At 44.4% G+C, this 21,293-nt stretch overlaps 1 protein-coding gene across 1 annotated transcript in view; it reads left to right on the top strand.

Annotated features, from left to right (window-relative positions):
• The first annotated feature begins 10,750 nt into the window (after positions 1-10,750).
• SLC25A36 (solute carrier family 25 member 36) overlaps positions 10,751-21,293 on the top strand; it is a 74,362-nt gene continuing 63,819 nt past the window's right edge. Inside the window, exon 1 of the mRNA XM_040349060.1 lies at positions 10,751-11,184. Within this exon, the coding sequence (XP_040204994.1) occupies positions 11,144-11,184 (41 nt within the window). The 5' untranslated portion in view covers positions 10,751-11,143. The remainder of the gene's footprint in view (positions 11,185-21,293) is intronic.

Genomic DNA, 21,293 nt, shown 5'->3' with positions numbered 1-21,293 from the left:
ATATTTATTTTCTGCCCGAATATGCACAAACACAGACACTGGGCCAGATTCACAGAAGAATTACGCTGACGTATCTATTGATACGCCGCGTAATTTCAACGTTCCCGCGTCGTATCTTTGTTTTGTATCTACAAAACAAGATACGACTGCATCTGGGCTCGATCCGACTGGCGTATGTCTTAGTACGCCGTCGGATCGTAGGTGCATTTTTCCGTCGGCCGATAGGTGGCGTTTCCGTCGAATTCCGCGTCGAGTATGCAAATTAGCTAGATACAGCGATCCACGAACGTACGTCCGGCGCATTTTTTTACGTTGTTTGCGTTCGGCTTTTTCCGGCGTATAGTTACCCCTGTTATAAGTCGTTTGCGAATAGGGATTTGCGTAGAATGACGTCACCGTCGTAAGCATTGGCTTGTTCCGGTTTAATTTCGAGCATGCGCACAGGGATACCCCCAATTACATTAGGTCACGGCGTGTGTACGGCGCCTTAGGCCCCGTACACACGGTCGGTTTGGTCCGATGAGAATGAACCGATGTTCATTTTCATCAGACCAAACCGACCGTGTGTATAGGCTATCGGTCTGTTTTCCTTTGGTCCAAAATTTCTAAACATGCTTCAAAACCGAACCGATGGACCGCTGCCCCATCGGACCAAGCCGATGGTTAGTACAGGAAAGCATCGGTTCAAAACCCGCTCATGTTCAGAATCAAGTCAACGCATGATTGGAAGCATTGAACTTCGTTTTTTTCAGCACGTCGTGTGTTTTACGTCACCGCGTTCTGACGCGCTTGGATTTTGAACTGATGGTGTGTACGCACATCAGACCATCAGGCCACTTCAGAGGTGAACCGATGAAAACGGTCCGACAGGCCAGTCTCATCGGTTTGGTCCGACAGTGTGTACGTGGCCTTAGAGGTGCCTGTCTTCTCTTTTATACCCAGTTGTGACATGGCGCTACTCTTATATCGCTTGTATATCAAGTCAAGATTTATTAAATCAATTTGCTTGTCTTGCAAAACGCTCTCAAACCAAGGTTTTTTTGTATCAGGAAGTACTCACAAAGGTTATTCACTGTGTGTGAACAGATTGTATTATTTCATTCACCAAGTACAGTACATTGAAACATAATTTAATATAGCTGTAATATGCATAGACAAACTAATATGAAAAGGCTTTATTGTGTCTTATGTGAAACACATGCAGCATGCTGTGTCTCATAATATTAACGTAATGACACAGTTTGATATACTGCAAATGAATAGAAAAAGTATTATAATTAGTGTGTGTTTGTCTTATGAGAATAAAAAAAGAAAGATTCTTTCTATCCAAATGATAAATCTTACGTTTTAAAGTTCATTTGCAAGGCATATAATAAATCCAGTGCTGTATAACACAAGACTGAATGAAGTTTCTGATGTTTTACAACTGTAATTCGTGAGTAGTTAATTTGATACTACAACTACATTGTGTATAACTGAAAATAATCTTGGTCTTAATGTGGAACTCCAGCTAAAAATATGTTGTGTACTGTACGGAGTGCGTTAATTAACAAGTTCAGCCATCTATATACCCCATAACAGGATCAGGACTTGGGACTAACTTGTCAGAGTATAGAAAGTACGGTATGTAACAGTTGTAAATCTATAGTCCAGGTATGAACACCACATACTCCCCTCATAGTACAAAGCGTCTTTTCTTCTGAATATTAGAAAATACAAACAAAAGTACAAAGAATTATATCACATAGTGGTACTATCAGGGCCAGACTGGGACAAAAAAATAGGCCTGGGCATTTTAGACTGAGCAGCCCAGGGGGGGGGGTCGCGGTGCTTCGCGACGGCGGTTAATGATGGGATGTGGGGTTCCAGCACCTTGTACCTCTGGACCCCTTTACATTACACAACACCCTGGACCCCTTTACATTACATAGCACCGGACCTCTGGACCCTATTACATTACACAGCACCCTGCAACTCTGGACCCCTTTACATTACACAGCACCCTGCACCTCTGGGCCCCTTTACATTACACAGCACTCTGCACCTCTGGACCCTTTTACATTACACAGCACCCTGCACCTCTGGACCCTTTTACATTACACAGCACCCTGCACCTCTGGGCCCCTTTACATTACACTGCACCCTGCACCTCTGGGCCCCTTTACATTACACAGCCCCCTGCACCTCTGGACCCCTTTACATTACACAGCACCCTGCACCTCTGGGCCCCTTTACATTACACAGCACCCTGCACCTCTGGGCTCCTTTACATTACATAGCACCCTGCACCTCTGGACCCCTTTACATTACACAGCACCCTGCACCTCTGGACCCCTTTACATTACACAGACACCCCGCTAACAGTTCTGGACCCCCTGCATGTTACATTGGGGGGAGACCTGACATGCGGCCTGCGGGCCGTCGCCCTATGGCCAGTCCGGGCCTGGGTACTATGGATTTTAATTATATCACTTAATCCTTGGTTCACACAGGAGGCCTTCAGATTTTTTCACTGTCTAGAGATGAGGTGTCCTGGTCTCCAGTTTTGTTGTGATCAGTAGGAATAGGAAAACTTCTCAAACTTCTTCCTAACAAGTACAAGATGACTGGCATTCCCTATGTAGCCTCAGACAGTTCATAGGTGGAAGGGCCTCTTTGACTTGTAACTTCAAGCAGTTTGCAAAACTTGGATTTTCCCTGTTTCAATAAGCTAGATTTCTTAACTCTGAATAGAGACCCAGTGTGAAAGTTTACTTTTCATGAACCACGTGTCTGGTCGGTTTATGCATTACTTTTATCTTGTTGACCTTTCACCGCCTTAGCAAATGATGAATTTACAGGCACTTGACTTTCCGGGAGGTGTATGTCTGCAACAAGTACTTTAGTCTGCCATGTAGTAGCTCAGCTTGGTGATGCTTGTTTAGTTAAATGTTTAGTTGCTCTGTAGACATGTAAGGACTCTGTAGTAAAAAATGTTCCAAGATTTCCCTGTAATGCCGCCTACACGCGACCATTTTTCGGGATGTAAAAAATTAAATTTGTAATGGTCTAGAAAAAAACGAAGTTTTTTTCAACCCGATTATTGTTAAACCGGCCTTGCCTACACACGATCGTGAAAAAAAAAGCACTAGCAAAGAGCAGTGACGTACGACGGCACTATAAGGGGAAGTTCCATTCGGATGGCGCCACCCTTGGGGCTGCTTCTGCTGATTTTGTGTTAGTAAAAGACGATTTGCTCTTTTCAGTTTGTTACAGTGTGATGAATGTGCTATCTTCATTACGAACGCTAGTTTTACCAGAATGAGCGCTCCCGTCTCATAACTTGCTTCTGAGCATGCGCATTTTTTTCATGTCGTTAAAGCCCACACACGACCATTTTTTACGACGTTAAAAATGACAACGTTAAAAACAATGTGAAAAATTAGAGCATGTTCTAAATTTTTAATGGACATTTTTTACGTCGTGAAAAATACTCTGGAGCCCACACACGATCGTTTTTAATGACATTAAAAAAACGTAATTTTTTACAACCCGAAAAACGGTCGTGTGTACGTGGCATAAAAGTTGTAGTCTTTAAGGCTTCTGTTGAGTCTCTCAGTTGTTTGTTTGGGGGTAATTAACAAGGGATTATTTATGCAAAATATTTTTCTCTGTCATGGTGGATTCAAACTTAGATGAAACATATATATACTGTATACAGTATACATTAATAATGAAATGGCTGGGGTGGTATAATTGTGTGAGAGCAGATTGTCATGACTCTCACAAGACTTCTATTCAAAATGAATTGTACTGCAATGTGCTAACAGACCCAATGTGCGTTTTCATCAGTGTTAATTTAGTCGACTAAAATGACAAAAACATTTTAGTCGACTAAGATACGACTAAAACTAAAACAATTGAGATGACTAAAATGCAATTTTAGTCAAACGACTAAAATGGGACTAAAACTAAATCCAGGTACAACTTAATTACACAGCTTGATGTATTGATACAGAGGTGAATTCATTTGTGCCTTTTATATCTGCCCAGAGTTCAGCTTTAACTTAAAGGGTTTGTAAGGGAATTTTTTGTTTATCTTAATAGCTTCCTTTACCTTAATGCAGTGCTGTTTTCATGTCCTCATTGTTATTTTTTGCTCTCAAGTTGCTGTAATTCTTCTCTGATCTCCACACTTCCTGGTTGTCTGTTTCCTTATAACCACAGTACTGGGAGCTTTCTCTCTGGGGTCACTAATCAAAGAGGTGTGATTACTGTGTGTCTAAAACCCCTTAGCACCAATCAGTTTCATTTTCCAAACCATCACTGCCCTGTATTGGCTCTGTGGCTCTGTACATCACAGAAGCAGGAAACAACTTGCAAAAACGAAACTAGAAACTGAAGGTACATTATATTATTGATTTTTATCTATTTTTAATCATTTTTAAAAAGAAATTAGTTAACTATTATGTCTCTTTACCCTGTAAACAGTCATTTCAGCAAAAAAAAAAAAAAAAATTCTCCTTTAAATAATGCACATATCAGCATAGGTTTGTTCTATGCCACATAATTTTGGTGCTTGCATCTGTTTGACTCAAAAATTTTAAGCATCTTCTGGAGAGGCATAATGAACAGAAAGAGGTCTCACATCTGTATTTGCTAAGCAAACATGACCCATCTGAACTCATCTGAACTTGATTTTAGCATTTTTTTTTTATATGTACATCAGATGTGCAGGTAATAAATATCTACAATTATTAAAAATAAATTTTCCTTGACAAAATGACTTGTTTTATTAGTAATTGTCATATATCTTAATAAAATTGACACTAAATAGTGATATATGGAAGAATGGCAAAAGAAAGAAACAATGCCAACATTTTAAAGAAATAAACTTCTTCAATAAATAGAAAGTAGTAAAAGGAGAAAGACACTAGATATACTATGGGCCTGTTCACACTGTGGCCCTCGCCTTATTGTGGATACTTGTAGGCAATTCTGACACCTTCCAAGCACCCTGCATATACTAAAACTGCCCAGCAGAGCCAATTTCAACCACTTTCTGGTAAGCTGGGTGAAACTCAATTTGTGGGTGTCCCTGTTAGGCCGCGTACACACGGTCGGACAAAACCGATGAGAATGGACCGAGGTTCAGTTTCATCGGTCCAAACCGACCGTGTGTATAGCCCATCGGTCTGTTTTCCTTCGGTCCAAAATTTTAAAACATGCTTCAAAACCGAACCGATGGACCGCTGCCCGATCGGTCCAAACCTATGGTTAGTACAGAAAAGCATCGGTTCAAAACCCGCGCATGCTCAGAATCAAGTCGACGCATGCTTGGAAGCATTGAACTTCGTTTTTTTCAGCACGTCGTGTGTTTTACGTCGACCCGATCGGTTTTTGAACTGATGGTGTGTACACACATCAGACCATCAGGCCACTTCAGCGGTGAACCGATGAAAACGGTCCGTCGGACCATTCTCATCGGTTTGGAACGACCGTGTGTACAAGGCCTCAGTGTTCTCCGGACATCATTTGGTCATGAAAATTGAAGAGGCCTGGCAGAAAATTGCTGGCCGAGCAGTGGCTGCATCCAATCCTATGCAACCAGTATTCAATTATTTCCTAATGGCACCCCCATGCATCAGCACCGTGGCATGTTTTTGAATGTGCCATATGTGGCTCCATGCAATGTAATTTGAAAAAAAGGGTTGGGGACTTCTTTACCCACGTTTCTCATGGGTAGGGCAGTCCATTGAAATGAATAGACTGCCGCACCTGCAACTTGTACTCGCAAACATGCTTGAACATATATGAATGGAGCCTACGGCCCAACTCCAATTTGTGTGATTTCTCTTGTGTCTGCTGTGTCACTGCAGTGCAAGACAATTGAAATGACATTACACTCTATGGAACACTTTGACATCAATGCAATATGGTGCAGTGTGATTTTTGAAACAGTGCAGGTGCTTCATTTGGTGTAGCATACTGCATTTTTGGCCTTTTGTACATAGGCCCTGATTCACAGCCGCTGGCGCACATTTATACCGCCGTAGCGTATCTCTGATACGCTACGCCGACGCAGCGCATGGAGGCAAGCATTGAATTCACAAAGCACTTCCTCCCAAAACTGCGCTGGGTTTCCAAGGCGTAAGTCGGCGTAAGTGGAAGTAGGCATGAGACATGCAAATGGGGCGTGACCCCATGCAAATGAAGGGCCGAGCGCCAGACAGATACGCATAACGAACGGCGTATGCGCTGTCCCGTGGGTGCATCCCAGTGCGCATGCTCACAATCACGTCGGAACAACTGCCTAAGATACGCCGGATCACTGCCTACGGCCTGAACGTAACCTACGCCTATATCATATTCACGTCCAACGTAAACTACGTAAAATACGTGGGCTTGAGTGGGCTTGAGTTCCCTGGTGCCTTTCCATGTCTGCTGCTGAGTTACACCTGCTTTATGGGGCTTAACTTTACGCCGGACATACAACTTACGCGCAAAAGTCGTAGCCTGCGTTGGGTGCATGTACGTTCGTGAATCGACGTATCTCCCTCATTTGCATATTTGAATAGAAAATCAATGAGAGCGCCAAATGCGTCCAGCGTAAATATGCGCCCACTCTACGCCGGCGTAGGCAAGTTACGTCGTTCGGATGAAGCCTATTTTTAGGCGTATCTTAGTTTGTGGGTCAGGCGCATAGATACGACGGCGCATATTTGCACTTACGCGGCGTATCTCGAGATACGTCAGCGCAAGTGCTTTGTGAATCCGGGCCATATTGTTTTAGTGCCTTTTTGGCAGGGTTTTTGTGCTTAACGTGGATCTAAAGACAGGTTTTTTTTTACCTTACCTAAACATCAAAAAATTAGAGTATCGCTCCAAGCAATATCCAGGAAGGGGGCCCACAGTTCTGTCCACTAACTAACTGTTTAAAGCCTCGTAAACGTGATTGGATTTTACAACGGGAATTGTGTGACGGCAGGATGTTGTCGGATAATCCGACCGTTTGTATGCTCCATCGGACAATTGTTGTTGGAATTTCCGACAACAAATGTGTGATGTCGGATTATCTGATCGTGTGTACAGAAGTCCATCGGAAAAAAATCCAAAGTACAAACATACACAATCCATAACACAACATTAGCAGAAGTTGCCCAAAGGGTGGCACTAAAGACCTGAAAAACCAAGTAGTTTTGTGTTTGTTGGCCAACAATTATTTTCCGTTTGTATGCAATACAAGTTCACGGCCTTCGAACAAAAGTCCTACGCTTTGCCTGCAAAAAATCCGATCGTATGTATGAGGCTTAAGGTGTGGATTATTGCACCTAGAAAATACTGCAGTTTATATAACAAGGGGATAAGATCCCATTTGAAAAAAAGGTGCTTGTAGTAGTTTAGCACAAATAGAAAACTAACTATTATACAAATCGAAAAATAACTTTATTAGGACTTAAATAACAAGTAAACCCCGAATCTGGTCTTCTGAGGTCCCTCAGCAGCTGTCTCGGTCGTCCCCCCAAGGACTCAATACCTTCATGCAAATGAGCTTGCATGGTGTTGAGTCTTTGCGGGCATTCTCCTGTGATACAGCCGACGGCCATAGCCGCCGACTGTATCACTCGGCCCCGGAGCGCCGAGTCATTGGATGTGATTGACAGCAGCGCGAGCCAATGGCTGCACTGCTTGCAATCAAACAATGAATGAGCCGGGAAGACGGATGAGAAGCCTGCACATTCACAACGCGGGACTTTCGAGGGGTCAGGTAAGTAAAGGGGGGGTTTGGGGGGCCTCTAATCCGCAGATGTTTTTTCATTAATGCATAGAATGCATTAAGGTGAACAAAACTTTTACCTTTACAACCCCTTTAACCACTTAATCACCGCCCCATAGCCGAATTACGCCTAGAAGGCGGTTCCTTAAAGCGGTAGTTCACCCTCACTTACATCATTTTTCCATCGAGACAGGCATTGTAGCGCGAGCTACAGTATGCCTGTCCCGATTTTTTTACCCCCGTACTCACTGTGTACCTGTACGATAAAGATTTCGGCTCCCGCGGGGAATGGGCGTGCCTATGGAGAGGGAGGATGATTGACGGCCGGCCCTGGCACGTCACTCTCCCCGAAGACAGCCGGAGTAGGTCTCGGCTCTTCACGGCGCCTGCGCACAGGCTATGCGCAGGCGCCGTGAAGAGCCAAGCCTATTTCGGCTATTTCCGGAGAAGCGTGACGCGCCAGAGCCGGCCGTCAATCATCCTCCGTCTCCATAGGCACGCCCATTTCCCGGTATCTTCGATGTACGAGTACAAGGTGAGTACGGGGGTAAAAAAATCGGGACAGGCATACTGTAGCTCGCGCTACAATGCCTGATTTTATGGTAGAAGAAAATAATTTTTTTTTTTTTGCGTTCATAGGGTGAACCCCCGCTTTAACTCTGGGACGACGTCCATGGACGTCCTCCCAGAAAATCGTTCCCGCGCGCCCCCTCGGGCGTGCACACACGATCATCGGTGCTCGCCGGGTCCACGGGACCCGCAGCAACAAGGATCGCGGTAAAGGGCCAATGAAAGCGGCTCTTTACCACGTGATTGCGCCGTCCAATGACGACGCGATCACAAATGTAAACAAACAATACACATGGGGTCATTTTCAGTTCATCTCTCTCCTCTCCTCACACCGATGCAGCGTGAGAGAAGAGGAGAGAGATACGAGACAAATGTAAGTGCTTTTGAGTGCCCAGCAGTGCTCAATAGTGCCCCATCTCTGCCACACCAGTGCCATCTGTGCCACACCAGTGCACACCAGTGCCAATCAGTGCCACCTGTGCCCATCAGTGCCAATCAGTGCTCATCTGCACCACATCGGAGCCCATGCCATAAGAGGCGGCTCCTGCGCAAACGTGAGTGACGTCATCGCACCCCTGGCCACTCATGTAGCCGAAGGATGCCAACCCAGAAGGAAGACCGGGGGAAGATGTCGGCCCTCTCAGCGCTGGAGAGCCTTTGTTCTAATAAGTCTCTTATAATGTGCTAGTATGTCATGCATACTAGTACATTATGACATTGCCTTGCAAGGGATTTTTTTTTCATCCACTGCAGTTTACTTTAACACAATAGCCTGTTTGGGGAGGATCATTCCTCATACACTCCCTACATAAGGCCTGATTCACACCTAGGCAGTTTTAGTGCTTTTTGCATTTTGCAGATTTGCACTACAGAACGTGTTCCATAGGAAACCATAGTAAATGGACTGTGGTGCAAATCTGCTATATACATATCTCCCAAAATGTTGAGTTGGTAATGAGGGACACCTCCTGGGCATAGGATACGCCCCCTTGCCATGCCCCCTTAAAGGAGAATTAACTAAAATAAAAGATTAGTTAAAGTGGTTGTAAACTCGTTTTTATAAGTTTTACCTACAGATAAGCCTATAATAAGGCTTACCTGTAGGTATAAAGAATATCTCCTAAACCTGTACGGTTTAGGAGATATTCCCCCCGCAATGCGCCGCTGATTGCAGCGGCGCATGCGCAGCGGGGATCCTCGGCTAAAGGACCGGCAGCCGCCGGACCTTGCCGAATTTAAATCTCCCACGCGCATGCGTGGGAGTGACGTCATCGCCGCTCCAGCCAATCACAGCGCTGGAGCGGCGAAGACACGCCGAGTCAAGATGATTTATTTTTTTTGAAAAGCCTATGGCGTGTGAGCACACCCAAAAAACTCCACCCGGTGCATAAAGAGTGTTCACAAAAACGTGCAGACGGGTGCAACGTCAAGTGGTCCTCCTGTGAAGAGGGACCCAAACCCTGATCCCCCGGGGCGTTAGGCTCCAGACGGGGACTGAGGTGCTGTGGTCCGAGCAACCGAAGCCGACACGGACCCAACTTCCTCGGAGGGACTGCCGAACCAGAACCCTCCCAGTACTAGGTGGGGCTCCCCCGAAGGGAGACCCCATGAGAGCAAGTGAACTAAGCCAGAAGGCCATGTCCACCTACTCCCAAGACGTTCAGGGCTGGCCCGAGGACCGGCACCCTAATAATCTCACAGTGAACAAAACGTGCACAAAAAACATAAGACAAAAACGTGACAAACATAGGCTTAATGATGATATCTCGCTTGGCGTGGACCAGGTGAGTTCCCTACACCTCGTTTTGAGGTAAGTATTTCATAATGAGCTAATATGCGGTGCATACTAGCTCATTATGGCTTTTACTTTTCAGGTGAACAAAAAAAACAAACATTTTTTGCGGGTTTACAACCGCTTTAAATCCACAAGGGCTTTTTTTTTTTTACCACTAATATTCCTTTATATTGGCTTTTAAAGTGTACAAATGTAGCAATTTAGAAATTGCATGAAATGTTTATCACTGGGAAATGCTATTTGAAAGATAAAAAGTGCATTTTTATATAAACTTTATTGATCAGAACAAAATGAGGAACAAATGAGGAGGAATGAGGGACAGAGGGACATTGCTCCAAATCAGGGACAGTCCCTTGAAATCAGGGACAGTCGGGAGCTATGGTATATACTCTAGCAGTGGCCTAGATTTATAAAGTACAGAAAACTTCAGGTAAAATAGATGAGCCCCTTACAGGACAAGCTGATTGGTAGCCATGCACTGATAAATGCCCCTGAGTCTATGAGGCAGAAATGAATTATCTCTCCTCCAGAACAGAGGCATGCTGGGATTTGCAGTCCTCCCTGCTCTACAGTCACACCTCTGCCCTACAGCCCTCCGCACACCCGCATAAGCCAGCTCCATGAGAGTCACGTGAGAGACAGCTGCCTCGTGTCGTCACGTCCGCTTCGGGCAGCAAGCCAATCGGGCTTGTGTTGATGTCGGGCTGCTGAATATTCATGAGGGAGAATGAGAGGCGGCAGCAGCGGGGAGCGGAGGAGACGGTGATACTGGGCAGCCGGGGTGTGTGAGGAGGGACGGAGGGCTGAGGCTTCTCTACAGCGTGTGTTGGCGCTATACACCTCTCCCTGTATATATACACCGCCTGACTCGTTATAGTGGGAGAGCGGAGCTGAGTGCGGACATTGGAGGAAGCCTGTCAGCGGGCCTACTATCCTCAGTGTGGGATCCTCTCCTTCACCAGGACCGGCGACACCTCCCCTGCCCTCCTCTCCTAGTGTGCAGGGGAGAAGAATGAGAGAGAATGAGCCAGAGAGACACCCTGGTACATCTGTTTGCTGGAGGGTAGGTGTTGCTGCATGTCACCTTGTGGAGGGTGGGAAGGGGACACAGTGTTCATGGAGGGAGGAGGGGGGCTGAACCCCTCATTATTCATACATGGGGCTGTGCTGTGTGGGGTGCACACTGATCTGTCACTGTCGGCTTCAGATGTCACATCCCAATGTGTCTTTGTCACTGGGAATGACATTCCATGATAGCAGAGACATGGGGGGGGGGGGGCACCTGGTATGCAATCCTCTTATCAGAGGTATCCTGGCCTGATTCATAGGCTGTGCTGTAAAACTTGGACTCGGTCACCCCACTGCTAAAGTGTGTTTGTGTGTGTATATATATATATATATATATATATATATATATATATATATATATATATATATATATGTGTGTGTGTGTGTGTGTGTGTGTGTGTGTCTTGTGGCCTACTGTTTCAGCTTTGCATTATCGCACAGCTTGGGGCATTCTACTAAATCACATCGCTGCTTGGATACATAGAGCTGAAAGGAGAACACACACACACACACACATTTTTACGCTGCAGCTGACCCATGTTCGATTTAAGCCTAAGAACTGAGCAATCGCATGACTGCTGATCACTCAGCTGGAGCGACGACTGTCAGTCACCGCTCCCTGCTCTGTCTCTCCAGCACTTGCTTGGTTGGAGAGGGGGCGAGCACAGCTGGCTTTTGCTTTCAGCCATGCACTGAGAGAGAGGAAAAATATAGGCGGGATCCTTTCCGATGCCGTAGCAGCTCTGTGCCGATCGGACACTTTCGGGATTCCACCTGCCTGATCCTGCCAGGAAGCTGACACTGCACACGGCTAATCACAGGCAATGAGAAGTTTCCCAATCTGCAACTGCACAGATCAGAAAATCCCTCACTGCCTGCGATTGGCCGTGTGCAGTGTTGGCTTCCTGGCGGATCGCAGGCAGTGAGGGATTTTCCGATCTGTGCAGTTGCAGATTTGTAAACTTCTCACTGCCTGTGATTAGCCGTGTGCAGTGTCTGCTTCCTGGTGGAATCACGAACGTGCACAAGCCCGTTCCTAGTCGCCTGTTGGTGAGCTTTAGCTGATTCTGGGTCACAGGAGTACAAAAGTAAGTGCACTCCTTTGACCCAGAAGAAGTATGACAAAAGAAAACGTTGGCCTTCTCCTTGAATTAAATGTCATTTTGGGGTTTATTTACTAAAGCTGGAGGGTTCTAAATCAGAATAGAACCCAATCAGCTTCCAGGTTTTATTGCCAAAGCTTAATTGAGCAAGCTGGGGTTAGAAGCTGATTGGTTTCTATGCAGAAGTGAGTCTGATTTTTGCACACTCCAGCTTTTGTAAATAAACCCCTTTTGTGACAGTTCAATAAAGTAAACAAACAAACAAACTATGCAGTACACACCAGCAGGAGCCTGTCATACAGAGCTACACATGTGCCTGCTGGTGGGAATGGGCCCTTACTGTTGACGATCTGTGGATGTTGTGTGTGTGTGTGTGTGACAAAAGTACCTGTCTTGATAGATCTATCTAAAGCCAAATCTTATTATTATTTTTTTACAGTGTATTTCTGACTCTAATTTGATTAAACACTTATTTCTATATTCTAGTTATTTACGTAGAGCTGACAATTTATGCAGCACTTTACATCCGTTCTTGCCCTCCAGGAGCTTACAATCTAAGCTCTCTAACGCGCAATGATTCATACATGCACATAATAGGGCCAGTTTAGACAGGAGCCAATTAACCGACCAGCATGTATTTGGATTGCCGGAGGAAACCCACACAGGGAGAACATGCAAACTCCATGCAGGTAGTGTCCCAGTTGGGATATGTTTGTGTTCTCATTCACACAGCATATCTAAAAAAAATATGTATAATAATAATAATATATAATATTGCCTATTAGAGTTTCTCAGGAGATGGTGTCATGACTGAATGGAATGTTTTTCTGAACATGTTTAGAGTGTGCCTGTTCCAAGGATAGGCAGAGTTCCCTCTCATTTAACATACTATGGAGAAGCCCAGCTGTCAAATCCAATAACCCTTTGTTAGGACATAGTGTTCAAATCCTAGCTTACAATTGACAAAGCAATCTGTGCAGTACAGACAGGGTTAATTCTGACATGCACAAGTCCTCTGTTTTGTACCTGTTTGGAGAGACCCTGTGATACAGTATGGCCCATTACCGTGAGGACTTATGGCAGCCACATTAGTAGTCTCTTGCCACAAACTATTCGAGGTAAAGCGGCGTGCTGTGATTTCTGGCCAATCAAATAGCCTTTTATGTAAACCATCATTATCACCCCATAATTAGGGGTTTAATGACAGGTCTGTTTGGTATTCAACTTGCAACTATGTTACTGGTGAGTAAGCAGAGGAAAGTTTGTTTACACACATACAGGCATAAGTGTTATTGTGTGCTTCTATCTAAAAGAATCCCTAATGTCTGCTTTCGCTTTTTTTGTATGTCCAGTTTTGTTTACAGTCAATATTGGAATTTCGAAAGGAAGCCAATCTCCTACAGTTCAGTGCAGAGGGATTAACTATACAGTGAACAGAAGGCATCATTATAGAATTATTTAAAGTGATACGAAAGTCTTGTTTGTTTTTACCAAAACATGTTTTATACTTACCTGCTCTGTGCAGTGGTTTTGCACAGAGCAGCCCAGATTCTTCTCTTAAGTCCCTCCCATCACCTGGCCCCTGTCCCCCCTCCTCCTTCTCATTGGCTCTCTGACTTTGTTTGACAGCATTGGGAGCCAATGGCATTTTGCTGCTGTCTCAGCCAATGAGTAAGGGGAATCCCGGACAGGCGTGTCTGTTGTGCAACATCGCTGGATGGAGATGGACCACAGGTAAGTATTAGGGGGGCTGCTGCACCCAGAAGGCTTTTTATCTTAAGGCATAGAATGCCTTAAGATAAAAAAAGCTTCTGCCTTTACAACCACTTTACAGTAAAACCATGGTTCGTTTTATAGTAGGAAAACTAGCACCAACTCTGATTAAAAGACACATTGGGATTGATTTACTAAAACTGGAGAGTGCAAAATCTGGTGAAGCTGTGTATGGCAACCAATCGGCTTCTAACTTCAGCTTGTTCAGTTCAGCTTTTAGGCATTTTTGGGGTGCCACAGCTGCATGAGAGGCGTGAGGACCAGACGAAATGGCCTGGAGGGCTGGATTTGGCCTGTTGGCATTGTGTTTGACACATGTGGCCTATACTATTGGCAATCCATGAAAGTGTAATTGTAAATAACAGGGCATTTACAGCTGTGGCTGTTGGTAATACAGCAGATTCTTTTTTTTTTTTTTTTTTTTTTATTTCTTTTCTCCCTAGAGTTCTTCCTACAGAATTAGAGTCTGTGCCTCTCCTCCAATGTCCTTTTGCGGGCCTCTTGTACTTGACTTTTTTTTTTTTTAGGGTTCCAGGTTTCCGCCATCTTCGTTGGTTAGTGCTGGATGATGTTACTGCTGTGTATGTGAAGGAGTTCAGTTACCTGGCACACAGGTTCTGCGCTTGCAATCAGTATACACTCTAAGGCTAGGTTCACACTGCTGTGAATTCAAAATCGCGATTTCAGGGAATGCCAGTCTATAGAGGTGAATTTGCATCGCACACGGATCAAACTCGCACAGGACCCTTTTTTCCCCGCAGCTTAGATTTGCAACGCATTGATGTGAACGGCACTAATGTTAAACTATGTAATTTAAATGACTTGTGAATTTGAGAAATCGCAAAAGCTCAAAATTCGCAATAGAATTCGCAGAAGTGTGACCCTAGCCTAAGGCCCCTTTCACATGTGCGGACCGTATGTCCGCTTTTTCATCCATCCGTTTGCGGATGAAAAATGGACATACATTGGTCCCTATGTGATTGCGGATGTCAGCGTTTATCCGCTGACACCCGTAATCACCCGCCTCTGCAAAGATCCGATTTTGCGGACGGAAGAAAACTAGAAAGCTATTTTTTTTCTTCCGTCATCGGATCGGATGAACACACAGTCCGTGTTCATCCGATCCCCCCCCATAGGGGAGAGCAGAGAAAAGACAGGGCGGTCCCTGCACAGCGTGCGGGGACCGCCCTGTCAGCCGCCAGCTCAGCGGGGATCAACGGAGCGATCCTCGCTGAGCTTACGGACACACGGAGGCGGATCTTTACTGATCCCCCCCGTGTGAAAGGGCCCTTAAGGAGACTTTGTCCAGGCAGGCAGGTTGATTGTATTGTAGAAGAGACCTTGCATGTCTCTTCTGCAATAAAGAGCGGGACACTGAATAACTGACGCACTGCCTGCTACTACCTTAACAGCTCTGTTGCTGAAGTCCCCTGCAATTCCTAGACAAATATTGACATTTTTAAATGTAATTGCATGAAGCAAGATGTGTTGAGGATTGCCCAAAAGTATAGCACTGCATTATGGGATACGGCATAGTATGCACTTTTGCAGTATACGTGGAAGTTTTGGGTATTAATGGGGATCCAGACAGTGCAAACACTTTAGTGCACCAACAGAGCATGATGGGTTCACTGATTTTACCATTGCATTACTTTAGAAGTATCGCATTTTGCTGGTAACAGGTGACATTTTAAAAATGTGAGGTGATGCATGACTTTCTTCAATGTAAGCTTTAGGGGGAACTTTATTTTTTGCATCTGGAAATGAGGGCAATTTAAAAATCCTTCAGGCTCTGATGACTCTGACACATTGGTGAAAATCTTGGCAGGGAAACGGCGGCACAAGGGCAATGTCCTATCAAGTATTGTGATGGCCAGGAATCAAATCACATTGTTGCAGATTACTGAATGTTGTACAGCCTAAGCCAGATGAATACATTGTGAAATCCAAACATGATTGGGCAAATAGGGTGGCATTGATCGTTTTTCCTCCTGTGGCTTTGCCCCAATCGACAGCTATTGCCCGCAACGAGACTGTTCGAATCGGTGCGACGCTGACTTTGCGGTTCCGCACCAATTCCTAAAAGTAGTTGCTGTACTTTTTTTGGCAATGTCAGGTGCGACTATAATGGACACCTGTGCAGGAAACTGCACAGATGGTTAAGAAATCGTCGGACTGGCATGCAGGAATGAAGTCGTGCGAGTGCAGCTGAACTTGCTTTTAGTCCCGCAGCAGTGTGAACCTGGGCTCAAACCTTGATCATTTTAAAGGGGGTTGTAAAGGTTCGTTTTTTATTTTCTAAATAGGTTCCTTTAAGCTAGTACATTGTTGGTTCACTTACCCTTTCCTTCGATTTCCCTTCTAAAAGTTTTTTTTTTCTTTGTCTCAATTTCTCACTTCCTGTTCCTCCTCAGTAAGCTGTTCTGGCTGACTAACCCCCAGCCAGAACGGTTCGGATGATGGGGGAAAGCTTACTGAGGAGAAACAGGAAGTGAGAAATTCAGACAAAGAGAAAAAAAACTTTTAGAAGGGAAATCGAAGGAAAGGGTAAGTGAAGCAACAATGCACTGGCTTAAAGAAACCTATTTATGTACTATAAACTAAATGGAGCTGTGTATGAGAATTTAAAGTTTTTTCTTTCATACGTTATATGCATGAAGATAAGCATTTTGTGTGCAGCAGCTGCTCTCAGCATCCCCCGATACTTACCTGAACCCCAACTCTATCCAGCAATGCTCAGAACGCTCCCTCCTGATTGGCTGACAGCAGCGGTGCCATTGGTGCCGATACAGCCATTAAAGGGTTTGTAAAGGATTTTTTTTTATTTTTTTTAATCTTAATAGCTTCCTTTACCTTAATGCAGTGCTGTTTTCATGTCCTCATTGTTCTTTTTTGCTCTCAAGTTGCTGTAATTCTTCTCTGATCTCCACACTTCCTGGTTGTCTGTTTCCTGATAACCACAGTACTGGGAGCTTTCTCTCTGTGGTCACTAATCAAGGAGGTGTGATTACTGTGTGTCTAAAACCCCTCAGCACCAATCAGTTTCGTTTTCCAAACCATCACTGCCCTGTACCTCTGTACAGCAGAGAGGCAGGAAACAACATTCAAAAACGAAACTAGAAACTAGAGGTACATTATATGATTGATTTTTATCTATTTTTAATCGTTTTTAAAAGGAATCAGTTAATTATTATGTCTCTATACCCTGTAAACAGTCATTTCAGCAAAACATTTTTTATTTTATTTACAACTCCTTTATAGAAGCAGAGGGGGGCAAACTGCAGCTTCTTATCTGAATGGATCAAAGAGGTGAAACTCGGCTCAGGGGCCCCCCATAGCAGGTAGCTTGCAATGGGGCCCCAACAGGAGGGAGCTCCAGCCAGGCACCCGAGAAGAGGAGGAACCTGGCTGCTCTGCAAAACCACTGCACTGAGCAGGTACCGTATTTTCCGGCGTATAAGACAACTTTTTAACCCCTTAAAATCTTCTTAAAAGTCGGGGGTCGTCTTATACGCCGGTAACCTAACATCCCTTACCTTATGCCAAGACATGCAGAATCGCGGCCGTCCATTTTTCAAAGCCGCGCCGAGGACGAGAGGGCCTCCGTGATAAGCGGACACTAAACACAGTGCCTCCTGGGAAGCTGAGTGTTCCGCCTATCACGAAACGGAAGAAGTAGGAGGCGCGGCTTTTGAAAAATGGACGGCCGCGATTCTGCATGTCTTAGGATAAGGTAAGGGATCGTCAAGACAGTCTGGCATGTAGTGGGGCACAGTGAGTCTGGCATGTAGTGGCACAGTCTGGCATGCAATGGTGGCACCGTGAGGCGAGGCATGACTAGTAGGAAGGGGGTAGACTTATACGGCGAGTATATCCCAAAACCAACATTTTAGCTGGAAAATTAGGGTGTCGTCTTATACGCCGGCAAATACAATTGATTTTAATTGTGAATATTGTCCTTTTTGTGTAATAATAGAACACTGTTTTTTTTTTTTTTTTTCTGTAAATATGCTGTGTGTGTGTGTGTGTGTGTGTGTGTGTGTGTGTGTGTGTGTGTGTGTTTTCTTTAGTTGGTGATCATGTATAGTAAAAAGTCAAAGTATAATCAAAACATTTAAACAACTAAATAGTGTGGTGTGTGGGCTTTTTTTTTTTGGAAGTGAGATTCATATTGTAATGTTGAGTGGAGAAATTGAGGGAGGTTTTCAGTTTTCCTGTGGAGTGAAATGTTTTTGTTCAGCACACTGCATGTTATCATTGTGTCAGTGTTTGAGGGTAAACGTCTCCAGAGAGCCGCCTCACGCTGCTTGGTCATGTTGCTGAGAGTAGGCCAAAGGTCATAACATTGAGTGTGTAAGGCACATAGCTGGAGTGTTTTCAGTATAGGAAGAGGAATCTTGTAAATGCAGCTTTTCCACGTCACTAAGTAGAGCTGTACCTGGACAAAGTGTCAATGTTTCGGCCCAGCTTACTCCTTTTGACGCTGCTCAAGGGCACATGCATAATATACTGTGAACAATGCTGTAACTCTTGCCTTCCGACTATTCCACATGTACAGTGCAGCTGATGACTCACTATCACATTATAATTGGCAAGTATCCCTGAAGTATTCTTCTCAATTCATCCTAGGTGGAGGTTTCCAGTTTGGGTATAATACAAATATAAGTATTATAGGCCGTAATTTGCCGTAGTGCTCAAGGTATTAAAGCGGAACTCCAGGCTCCTTCAGAATTTTTAAGTCAGCAGCTACAAATGCTGTAGCTGCTGACTTTTAATATTGGGGGCACTTATCTGTCTACGAATCCAGCAGTATCTTCACCCCAACCAATTTTTCAATCGGCTTTGGGGTGCTGCTGCGGCCATCTCAGCTAATGGAAACGGTCAGTGACGCTTTGTAGCCTCACAGCTGATTCCCTACTGCGCATGCGCAAAGCGTGTTGTGCTTTGTGAATGGCCCGGCGATGGAGGAGGGGGGCAGAATTTCTGACTGGGTTCGCTACAGTAAAGTCAGCCAGGTACCTGCTTATCCCTCCAGCCCCCCTTTGATCAGCTTTAAAGGCTCTGTCTTGCATATACATTTTATTTTTTATATAATATATACAGGCCAGACTTTCAGGGACTGATGCACACATGCCATTATGCCATGTCGTTATATTTTTTGCATCTTTGGCTTCCTAACCACTTCAATACCGGGCTTTAAAACCCACCTCCATACCGGGCCTATTCTGGCACTTCTCTCCTACATGTACAAATCATCATTCTTTTGCTAGAAAATTACTCAGAACCTCCAAACATTATATATGTTTTTTTAGAAAACACCCTAGGGAATACAATGGTGGTCATTGCAACTTTTTATCTTGCACGGTATTTGCGCAATAATTTTTCAAACGCCTTTTTTTTTTTGTAAAAAAAAAAATGGATTCATGAATTTAAAAAATAACAAAACAGTAAAGTTAGCCCAATTTTTTGGTAAAATATGAAAGATGTTACACAGAGTAAATAGATGCCCAACATGTCATGCTTTAAAATTGCGCACACTCATGGAATGGCGCCAAACTTCGTTACTTAAAAATCTCCATAGGCGACGCTTTAAAAATGTTACAGGTTACCAGTTTAGAGTTAGAGGAGGTCTAGTGCTAGAATTGTTGCACACGCTCTAACGCACGCGGCGACACCTCACATGTGTGGTTTGAACAACGTTTACTTACGTGGGCGGGACTTGCGCGTGCCTTCGCTTATGAGAGCGAGCTACCGGGGACAGGGGCGTTTAATTTTTACTTATTTATTTTTTACACTTTTGTTTTTCGATCGCTTTTATTCCTATTACAAGGAATGTAAACATCCCTTGTAATAGGAATAGTGTGTGACAGGTCCTCTTTAAGGAGAGATACGGGGTCAATAAGATGCCACATCTCTCCTCCATGCTGGAAAGAATGAGGTTGTGGAAAAAAAATTCACAGATCTCATTCTTACTAGCCGCAATTGCGGTTTGTTTACGGGTACCCGGACGTGACGTCATCACATCGCGCCTGGGCCTTCGACGGTCATAGAGATGACTGGTGACCATCTGGTCACCAGTCATCTCTATGCCTCCCATCCGGTGCACGGCGATCATCTCTCCGGGCCCCTGATGGCACGGAAGAGCCCGGAGAAGCGCAGGAGGGGGGGATGTCCCATCCCGCCGCCTATAAGAACGATCAAGCGGCGTAAATGCCGCTATGATCGTCTTATGGTGCGCAGGATCGCCGCCGGAACAAAATTATATCTGAATGATGCCTCTAAGTGCAGACATCATTTAGATATCACCGCACAAATTACAGGACGTCATATGACGTCCACCCGGGATAAGAGATCCCCTTTTTGGACGTCATATGACGGAGTGCGGTTTTGAAGTGGTTAAAGGGATTGTAAAGGTGTGTTTTTATATGAAAAAAAAAATAGGTTACTTTTAAGCTAGTGCATTGTTGGTTCACTTGCCTTTTTCTTCAATTTCCCTTCTAAATGTTTTTTTTTCTTTGTTTTCTTTGTCTGAATTTCTCACTTCCTGTTCCTCCTCAGTAAGGTGTTCAGTAAGCTGTTCTAAATGACTTTTCACCGCTCGCTCGGATGATGGTGAAAAGCTTACTGAGGAGAAACAGGAAGTGAGGAAAAATTCAAACAAAGAAAAAAAAAAACATTTAGAAGGGAAATGGAAGGAAAAGGTAGGTGAACCAACAATGCACTAGCTTAAAGAAACCAATTTAGAAAATAAGACAAACCTTTACAACCCCTTTAATTGTTGTTACCGGTATTATGAATAGTACTGACAGAAGCTGATTTAATGTTGTTCTATTCAGCATGTTGGAGATTTTTCTTTGACATCTAAGGTTAGCTATCCATTATGCAGTTTTTACTTTTCTTCAACCATCGATTGATGGACAAAGTCGCTCAATTCCCCCATTAATGTTGATGGTGGAATCTCTCCCGCTGTGCTATTTTCTGACAGCGAGAGATTTCCCCACCATTTGAATACAATATTCACTGCTGTAGCCAATGGCAGTGATTGTGTGTCAATCGATAGCACAAGTTCAGTACAACCAGCCTGCCCACAGATGGATGGAAATTCAGGTGGTACCTGCTGTTACTCAAACCCCCACTGTGTGTGTAGAACCAGACATTCACAGGATCAGTCCAGCCACAGTTGATATTTCAGGTACTGGTAAGTAATATACCTGTCCCATCTCCACTG

The sequence above is a fragment of the Rana temporaria genome, chromosome 4 (assembly GCF_905171775.1).
Source record: "Rana temporaria chromosome 4, aRanTem1.1, whole genome shotgun sequence".
NCBI lineage: Eukaryota > Metazoa > Chordata > Amphibia > Anura > Ranidae > Rana > Rana temporaria.
This window is presented reverse-complemented; position numbering and strand designations above follow the sequence as displayed.